Here is a 9615-nt window from a genome sequence, read left to right on the forward strand (position 1 = left end):
CCGTGCGAAAAGTTTAGCGCATCAGGCGGCGGGCACCTGGCACATTCAAAATAAAGGAACAAACAGAAATTCGTCAATAAATATTTATAATTTAAGAATTGGCAGCCTTGATTGTTTTGTTGCGGTATTTGCGAGGTATTTGAAAGTACTCGAGAAGACACTATTTTCACAGAATGTAGAGTCCCTCCTGCGTATCCTGGACGGAACCCTGCAAAAACACACAAAAGAAAGAAACGTGGATATTTATTCGAGGGCACGCCGGGGTATGCTCCCCCGACTAGCCGGTTCCTCACCTGGTAGCCCTGGTGGCCCCACCCGCCGAATTGATAGCCGCCGTGGGGGCGCCCTTTCACTTGCTGAGTGTCCTGGGTGTCCTGGAAGCCACCCTTGACGCCCGTGGGTCGCGAGGGCCTCGGGTGAGTCTTGAGCCCCCACTGTTGCATGCCCATGTCGGAACCGAGGTCACCCCACTGAAAAGAACGCAGTGCGTACAGTGGTGGCAGGGTCCAACGTCAGTTCACAATTGAGAGGAAATCTAATTCATGTACCTGGAAACCGTACGCCGGCACGTTGGGAGTGTGCCCTCGGCTGCCCTTGACGCCCTTCACGCCCTCGGACCACATGTCCGGAATCTCCGGCGCCCATCCCTGGTGGGACCCGCCCTTGACGCCCTTAACGCCCTTGACGCCAACGTCACCGCGGTGGCCCTTGACGCCGGGGACGTGGGGGCGGTGGCCGCCCTTTACGCCTGGCGGCGGGGTGGGGGGCGGGGGCGGCAGCGTGGGCTCTGGCGTCGTCGTGAACACGTACTGGGGGACGATGTAGGCCGGGGTAGTTTCTACCGGCGCCTCGGGAGTGGTGTATTCCGGGACGGTGTACGCCGGGGTCGTGTACTCCGGGACGGTGTACGCAGGAGTGGTGTACTCCGGCACTGTATATCCTGGCGTGGTGTACTCGGGAGTCTCCGTCGTCTGGACTGGCTCGTCACAGCCCTTGAAAGGCCTGCACACGAGGGTAGTGGCGAGGGAATGGCCGCCATGGCCGCCCTTGACGCCGAGGGCGATGCCCTGGTAGCCACCGTGGTAGCCCCCCTTGACGCCGCCCTTGACGCCGCCCTTGACACCACCCCGATGACCGCCCTTGATGCCGCCACTCGAAGGGCACACCTCCACGGTGCACAGAAGCTGCGTGCCGCGAGGGTACCCTGCTGCGGCTGGGTTGGCCTGGCACGCCCCGGGCTGTGGCCGCGGTCCTGCAAGCCGAGAAAGGACGTGTCAATGTCAATCGCGCTGGTTCCACTTGGATGCGGCGATGCGGCGAGGCCGCGCACGCGGAGACACTCACTCCAAGTTGTGGGGTGCGGGTAGTCCGTGGTCGCAGGGTAGTCGGTGGTTGGGTATCCTGTCGTAGGGTAAGGGGTCGTGGGGTATTCGGTGGTGGGGTACGCGGTGGGGTACGCGGTCGTGGGGTACGGCGTGGTGTACTGCTGCACGTCGTCGGGCTCGTTGGTGGACTGCGTGTCCGGGACGTCGGGCCGGGGGTAGTACCCGGTGGTGGTGACCTGGACTTGTGGCTCTTCCGGGCCCTCAGTCACCTGGCTGAGATCGGGGCCTTGGGTAGCCTGGCTTAGATCGGGACCTTGGGTGACCTGGCTGAGGTCAGGGCCCTGGGTCATCTGGCTGAGATCGGGGCCCTGGGCAATCTGGAATTTGGACAGCGGTATTTATAGAAGATGCATCATGAACTTTAGTGTTGTAATTCATCCTTGAATGGGATTTTTTTTTACGCGGCTGAATAGCCCCGCTGATTGTTCACCTGGCCGTAGTCGGGCCCCTGAGTAGCCTGGTCGTAGTCAGGCCCCTGCACCAGCTGCTGCTGGTCGTCGACACCCTCGAAGGTCTCGTAGTGCACCGGCTGCACTGGGATGACGGGGATGTGCACGACCGGCTGCGGCTCTGGCCGGAAGTCTGTCCAAAAGCAACATCTCCTTCAAGTCCGACTGAATGACATGGAGTTTCGACGCACTTTCAACGCTGGGACTTACCATCAACTGTGTAGTATCCTCCAAAACCAGGGCTGAAATATTGGCCCCATGGCGCCCCTTCACCTGAAAAACGTGGTTCGAAATTAGCAAATTACATTCCTTTTCTAGCTGGGTCAGGGGTAAAGATAAAACCGCCGAAAGAAAAGACTGAAACAGTAAATCGCCGATGCCTCGAGCAGTGGAGCCCGCATGATGCGTGCAAGCTGTCATATGCATAAGGCTCTTTGCAAAACATGAGCAGCTATCGCGGCAGCTATTTTTCACGGCCACCTCGTAAGATTTGTAAGACCAGCCCCATTAGCATGGACCATCGCACCTCGCTCCAAAGCCTCGTTTGACTTCGAGATCAGAGTGGGGTCCCGCCCTGCCCCGCGGCTCGGTGGCGAGGCGACGCCATGGCGACAAGGAGGGCGGCTGCTCGAGCGCCAAGCGCGCCAAGCGCGCCAAGCGCGCCCCACCTACAACCGGACGCGCGCCCCGATGGCCCTGGTGGCCCCGATGGCCCTGGTGGCCCCGATGGCCCTGGTGGCCCCGATGGCCCTGGTGGCCCCGATGGCCCTGGTGGCCCCGATGGCCCTGGTGGCCCTGCCCAAACACACACGTACCTTTCCGCACGAAGGCGACGCCGTGGGCCTCGGCGCGCACCACCAGCGCCACCGCGCACAACAAGGCTGCAGCCGCTGCAGCCGCTCCAGCCGCCATGACTATCCGCTCCAGAAGTGGCGAGCATCCTCCAGCCGTCGTATATATAGAGCAAAGGCTGCGCGCCGCGCGCTGGGCCGTGATTCACGCAGTTGCATCGACTGTGTTGTGACGCGCCGTGCCGCGCCGTGGCGACATCGACGTCGCGGCCAGGCATTCGGAAAAACGGCACGTGTGTCCGTCCACCCCATCGCGTCCTCGACCGTAGGGCTGGAGGCTGGGAAAGCAGAGGTGTCCTGCAGGACTCTGCGCGCTGTCACCACGTCCCACGGGCCCTGGCTCCAAGCAAGAGCGCGCGCCGGATCAGCTGTGGCCGGGGAAGTCCCGCGGGGTGCGGAGCGGAGTGCCGTTAGAGTGCAGTGGCAGAGCTCGGCACGCCTCTGCTTACTTCCCTAACGTGACGGCGAACATTTAGCGGGAAAGGTCCTGCGGAGTTGATGCCCTCTGAGGAACGTGCGTGTCGCGAAGCCAGGCTGCCCGTGGCGTCAAAGCGAACCGATTCATCGGCGTGGTTGGCATTGTCCCTCCCTCCCCCCTCCCATTTAATTCCCGGTATTCGGAGAGCGTCGCGGCGGCGGCGTTTCAAAACAGATCCGGTGCGTACGTCGGAACGTTTGCGCCGCGACGAGGTGAGTCAATAGAGTCAGCCTGCTCCAGAGTGCTCACTGCACGGACTGCACCTGGGTAGCAGGGAAGTGCCAACGTCGGCTGTATGTATCTGCTTGCCCTCGCAAAACATTACACACCGCCTGATTTTAATAGTTAATTGTGAGACTTGCGGTGGGAGAACTTCCCTACTATAATCTATTATTACTTCATGGAAGAGGGATGGTGAAGGAAAATGAAAATTGTTGGTACAAACAAGTAAAGGTGTAATAAAGCTAAGAATTAAAATAACTCTTGCATCTTTATTAAAAGTGAACAAACACCATTGTGAAATGAAGTTTAAACACAGCAGCCCGGTACATCATCTGAATATTTGGTAATCACAAAAAAGTATTCAATTCCAAATTTCTATTTCCACAGAAAACGTTAAGAAGCAATCAGAAAATTAAAAGTTAAAATAAAATACCAGGAACAATTTAGCAACAATAAATTAAAAGACAAACATGGAAAAAGTGGAAAAGCTATTGGATATGAAAGATAGGAATGTCTGCAAGTAGCCTGGCACCTAAGCATGACTAGGAAAGATTATACAGATGCAAAAGTAGACAAATGAGATAAACAATTAGAAAAGTGTGCCAGGGCCTACCATAATTTCTTGGACATATTTTTGAAACTGGAGCACATCTTCTGTAATAAAACATTTTCAACCCTCATTATCATTTCATAAATTAATTTTTACCAAAACTCATAGAAGACACATTCACACAGCACTCCAAAATAAATGGGATTTCCAACAATGTTTTTCACTTGACGGTATAATAATACAAGATATTGATGTTAATATTTTTAAAGACAATGCAACAGAATTTAAACATATCTATGAATGGTTTTGTGGTCATAAAACTTATGAAGTTGGTTTAAATTATCCCACCATGTCGGTAATTGATTTTTGGCAATGAGATCAAACCAAGGAGTAACAGGGTCATTCAAGCTGTTAAGAAAGCTGTTTAATTCCTTACGTTTCACATATTTGACTTCACTAACTTCATCTGGGTTAGGATCAACATCAACGTCTTTCTGCAAAAACAGAATGTAATCTATCTCATGTTCTCCAAACTTCCCATCACCACGATCCATATAATGAATACGGGTGAGCCAAACCATGTCCTCTGGTTTGGCTTGTTCAGGTGGAACTCCAAGTTCAATCTGCAAACGCCGTTGAGCTGCATTACGAATTCCAAGAGCATCTTTTTCTATCATCTCCTCAGGGATTGTGGAAAGTGGATGACTGCAGCACGTATTGGTGTAATGGTCAGGGTAAGTAACCTAGAACACACGCAAAGGCAAAATTCAAGGTGTTAAATAGATTATAAATGAATAATCTTAGAATACAACATAGGAAATACACATGCTACCGTTGGCTATACCTTTGTTGATGCTCTCTTTTGCAACAGAAGATCACCCTTTGAATTGAATAAGAAGACACTAAAGGCACGATGCAAAAGAAGGTTTCCATCAGGAGAGACAGTATGGCAAGCAGCCTTGCCTTCTTCCCCGATAACTTTATCATCCTTATCGACAAGGATGCACTGGTCTTCGAACCAATATGCGACAGGAATTTGGTTCATCCTGCTGGCTGAAGTGGACAGCAAGCGAGAAAACGCTTGATGTACACAGCGTTGGGCTCTTCCTAGAGTCTGCATTATGTACCTGAAAACAAACGTGTGACTGGTAAAATAATATTCATTCATAACAAGCAAACTATGAGAAAAAAAATGAAAGAAACAGAACTCTGAGCGGGCTATACAATGAAATAAGCACCCCGGTTTGTTCAAACTAGACAGTCTTTACCTGGATTCCGGGACTTAATTAAACTTTCACCGCCGTACGTGCCCTGCTCATCGAGTTATGACAGAACTACAGGCCGAGTGAAACTGAAAGAAATTTAAGCCGACAGATCGCAGCAGACGACGTGACATGCAGCAGAACGCGTCGTGTCAACAGGTTCACGCTTACTTTTACCACTCAGCAACTCTGTCTCAGTCAGACTGAGGCGTGAAGGCGAAGGTATCATAATTTTCCCTCACAGGAACGGCAAGAGCACGGTACTGCACAGTACACGGGTACACACGCGGCTTCTTGCTTCTTTTCTCTCTCCGCTTTCGCTTTCCGCGTGCCTGTCTGTGTGTGTCTGTGCGCTGTGCGTGTGTGTGTGAGGAGACAGACGACGATCGGGAGGAGGGGGGCGTTAGTGAACAAGCAGAGGGCAGAGAAACAAACGAGAAGACGAAAAGACGAAGACGTCACGAGTGACGAATGTTTGGACACAAGCAGACGACGTAGATGCAACGACATTCTTGCAAGAATGAGGAGCTGACGCCACTGAATCGAACCGGATCGTAACACCAGACCGCTGCCGAAATGTCATGGAGGGAATCGGGTGGAGGGCGCGGTGGGACGGGCCGCCTGCTGGCCGTTTTCCTTGCCCTAACCTGCTGCACCTTGCACTACTATGCTGCAGCCCAGGACTCTGATGCTGACACCCAGGATCTTGATCCCTACTCTGACCGCCTCATCCCGGGTGAAGCGTTCTTAGGGGACGCAAACCTCGCCTTGTTTGACTGGCCCGACGGAGAAGACAAGATCAGGAGTGTACGCAGTGCAACAGATGGACAGTCAGAAAGTGCCAGAAACCTTGGCAAGAATGATGCTCACAGCATCAACGTCCCTTCTGAAGAGGCACCTGGTGACGAAGCGGTAGCCAACAATGCACCCTCCACCAACACGACTGCTAATGCAACGTCTTCTTCCACTACCACTTCTCCAGACCCTATTCTTCCTGACAAAAGCGCTGCCGAGGAGGAGCACAATTCATCCATGTCAATATTCTTTGTGCTGTGTGTGCTAGCTCTTGGTATCCTCCTCATCCATCTAATGCTGCAGACCCACTTCCAGTATCTACCTGAAAGCGTTGTCATTGTGTTCCTAGGAGCACTCATAGGTTTAATTGTCAACCTTATTTCCGACCAGAACATAGCTAACTGGAAGAAAGAGGAGTCCTTTTCTCCTACAGCCTTCTTCCTTGTCCTGCTTCCGCCCATAATTTTTGAGTCTGGTTACAATCTTCACAAGGGTAACTTTTTTCAGGTGAGTGCTTCCATTTTGGATGTGTATCAATTGTGTATTTTTCTTTTAAAATTAACTTGTGAAATTTTGTTTTGCAGAATATAGGATCAATCCTTGTGTTTGCCATAGTTGGAACCACAATTTCTGCCCTTGTAATTGGGGCTGGCATTTATGTCTTGGGTATTGCAGAAGTAGCATACCGTTTGAGCTTTGTGGAAAGTTTTGCATTTGGTTCTCTAATATCAGCAGTCGATCCTGTAGCAACAGTTGCTATCTTCCATGCTCTTGATGTTGATCCAGTTCTTAATATGTTAGTATTTGGAGAAAGTATTTTAAATGATGCTATTTCAATTGTGCTTACAACAAGCATTTTGGAGAGTAACAACCCTGCCATGTCATCCTGGGAAGCTTTCAAAACTGGCATAAACAGGTATTCCACTTTTTCCATAGCTAGCTTTTCTGTTTGAGCTTTCTGTGAAGAGAGAACGTTTGTGTTAACATTTCAATTCACATTTAACAGGTTTTGCATGATGTTTTTTGCCTCTGCGGGCATTGGAGTTGTCTTTGCACTTGCTAGTGCATTGCTACTGAAACATGTAGATCTTCGAAAACACCCCTCCCTAGAATTTGGAATGATGTTGGTGTTCACCTATGCTCCTTATGCTCTGGCTGAGGGAATCCATCTGTCAGGTAAGGACTTGTAAACCCAAAATATTTTTATTCAATTCCACAGAGGTAGGTTTTTAGGCCATGTTTGTGCCTATTAAGAGTAAACGTAATCTTATTTTTAAATATTTCTTGCAGGCATCATGGCAATTCTATTCTGCGGCATTGTTATGTCTCACTACACTCATTTTAATCTTTCCACTGTGACACAAATAACCATGCAACAGACAATGAGGACACTTGCTTTCATTGCTGAAACCTGTGTGTTTGCCTACTTGGGCTTAGCTATATTCAGCTTTAGACATCGAATCGAACCTGCTCTTGTAAGTTGAGTTTTAAAAAAGAAGTAGAAGAAAAAACATTCACTCTTTCAGATGAATTACAAAAACTTGTAACTTTTCACTCTTTTAGGTTGTTTGGAGCCTCATTTTGTGTCTTCTTGGTCGGGCGGCAAATATTTTTCCCCTAGCTATTCTTGTGAACCGCTTCAGAGAACATCAGATAACCCCTCGAATGATGTTTATCATGTGGTTCAGTGGTCAGTATTCAGTGTGGCTGTATACTGTACTGTACTTTTAAAAAAGTACACAGAGAAACTGACTCACCAGGTATTACTAATAAATATTTGCTTCAAGTACCATTTTCTTATTTCAGGCTTAAGAGGTGCAATTTCGTATGCACTCTCTCTTCATCTAGAGTTCAGCGACGAAACCAGACATGTCATTATAACAACTACACTCATCATTGTTCTGTTCACAACACTCGCTCTTGGAGGTTCAACAATGCCTCTGATGAAAGTATGTTCTCAGTCTTTTTTAAGCTAATTTGTCACACTATTTCTGAAGTATTTTATTTTTTCCTTTTCTAAACAACTTATTTGTGTGTCTAGTTCCTCCAAGCTGGTCCTAAAGAACGCTCAAGACGTAGGAGAAGAGACAAGGGCCTGTCATTGAGTAAAACTAGGGAATGGGTAAGATTGAAGAAACAGATTGACTGTTAATTAAATTTAAACGAAAATATTTGATTTACTGTATGCTCTATGTTCTTTGTAGGGACAAGCTATCGACTCGGAGCATCTGTCTGAGCTAACTGAAGAGGAAATGGAAGTTGGTTTCATGCAGTCCCGTATCAAAGGCTTTTCTCGCCTTGACATTAAAATTTTTATACCGTTCTTTACTCGACGCTTCACTCAACAAGTAAGAGTCTTTGTTTGGTTTTATTTTGTTTCGTTTTGCTTTATTATGCCTTGTTTGTGTGGATACTTTGATTTATTAATGGAACCTCTGTTTGCCAGGAACTTAAAGACTGTAAGAGTCAAATGAATGATTTAACCAATCAATGGTACCAAACAATTCGTCTATCACCCACTGAAACAGATGATGAGGCACCTCTTTCAGCAACACCCCCATCACAAAATGCTTAAGAATGCCCAATGAGGACAGTATTTAGAAAAACTGTAAAGAAAAAAGTGCAACTCATTTGCATTTTCAGTAAAATAATGGCATTATATCGTATCTATCATCCTGAATTTTCTTCTAACAATTCAGTGTCAGTGTTTAGAGGAAGCTACACAGTGGGACCATAACAGCGCAGACACTACTAAAATTGACCTTATCATATTTACTAGCTGAACATATTGGCTGTGGTTAAACACTTATGTAAAGTGTTTTAGTTTGAATTGTATTTTGCGGAATGGTATTGAACCTAGTCAGTCATATTACAAAGAAAAGTTATGGAAGCATGTAGGTTTTAAAGTTAAATGATATAGTGATCACTATTTTTCTTTTTGTTATGTTTTATGAAAATTTTATTTTTTTCCAAGTGTTAAGATTTGTTTGTCAGTTTTTAGTATAAAATTCTTCTATTGCTGGGGGAATTTTTCGAAGATGGTGCTATGATCTTTATTGGTACTAACTGATCGATAGTTGACGTACGTGCAAAGTATTAACTGTGTTGTGATTTTGTTGTGTTAATGATGATGAAGGTTTTAAAGTGTGATTGAACTTTTGTGATTAATATTTATGTGATTCCTGAACAAATTTTTATACGGGGTCTAACAGCTCAAGAGCTAACATATGTCTTTAGTTCTATAGAGCTACCATAAGAGTATGTCTTTAGTTCTTTACAAAATGTTACCCTGCAATGAGAATATAAAAGCTAAAATTTTAAATTGTAATAGGTTTTTGGATGGAGCCATAGTTTGCTGGTAATTTTCTGTAGCATGCAGAATCTTTGTTAAATGGTTGACAAAAATGCCGATCATATGATGTGGTTGAGCATGCTCCATATGAAAGTAACAGCTATCTTTCAGTATTTACGCTTTAAAAGACCTTTCATATTGTGAAGTGGAACAAGTATTATATTGTGTGGTACATATGAATTTGTTTAATGTAACTTATGTTCCTAAACTAGCTTTGTTTAAGGCAATTTACATGTCACAGATAAAATAAAGCATGTTTTTATTGGAATGG

General features: G+C 47.3%; 3 protein-coding genes across 4 annotated transcripts; 1 reads left to right on the plus strand and 2 right to left on the minus strand.

The window, feature by feature from the left end:
- Positions 1–69: 69 nt before the first annotated feature.
- Positions 70–2751, minus strand: LOC117651013. The gene is made up of 7 exons (XM_034394712.1): positions 2650–2751; positions 2045–2107; positions 1816–1967; positions 1345–1702; positions 549–1252; positions 294–470; positions 70–208 (listed from the first exon to the last, which is right to left on the minus strand). Exons 1-7 carry the CDS (start codon positions 2744–2746, stop codon positions 167–169), a joined length of 1593 nt encoding a protein of 530 aa, XP_034250603.1. The 5' UTR covers positions 2747–2751; the 3' UTR covers positions 70–166.
- Positions 2752–3611: 860 nt separating this feature from the next.
- On the minus strand, positions 3612–5538 carry LOC117651014 (isopentenyl-diphosphate Delta-isomerase 1). 2 transcript variants are annotated; one of them, XM_034394715.1, is made up of 4 exons: positions 5369–5538; positions 5204–5286; positions 4780–5062; positions 3612–4678 (listed from the first exon to the last, which is right to left on the minus strand). In XM_034394715.1, the coding sequence occupies exons 3-4, from the start codon at positions 5053–5055 to the stop codon at positions 4220–4222; spliced, it is 735 nt and encodes a 244-aa protein (XP_034250606.1). In that variant the 5' UTR covers positions 5056–5062; positions 5204–5286; positions 5369–5538; the 3' UTR covers positions 3612–4219. The 2 variants fall into 2 exon arrangements, with proteins under 2 accessions (XP_034250606.1, XP_034250604.1); XM_034394713.1 differs by lacking the exon at positions 5204–5286.
- A 99-nt stretch (positions 5539–5637) lies between these two features.
- Positions 5638–9612, plus strand: LOC117651011 (sodium/hydrogen exchanger 8). Its single transcript, XM_034394709.1, has 9 exons — positions 5638–6499; positions 6577–6908; positions 6999–7168; positions 7283–7467; positions 7556–7682; positions 7799–7941; positions 8034–8114; positions 8197–8340; positions 8439–9612. The coding sequence occupies exons 1-9, from the start codon at positions 5774–5776 to the stop codon at positions 8565–8567; spliced, it is 2037 nt and encodes a 678-aa protein (XP_034250600.1). The 5' UTR covers positions 5638–5773; the 3' UTR covers positions 8568–9612.
- The last annotated feature ends 3 nt before the right edge of the window (positions 9613–9615 follow it).

Source organism: Thrips palmi, unplaced genomic scaffold (assembly GCF_012932325.1).
Source record: "Thrips palmi isolate BJ-2018 unplaced genomic scaffold, TpBJ-2018v1 HiC_scaffold_5, whole genome shotgun sequence".
NCBI lineage: Eukaryota > Metazoa > Arthropoda > Insecta > Thysanoptera > Thripidae > Thrips > Thrips palmi.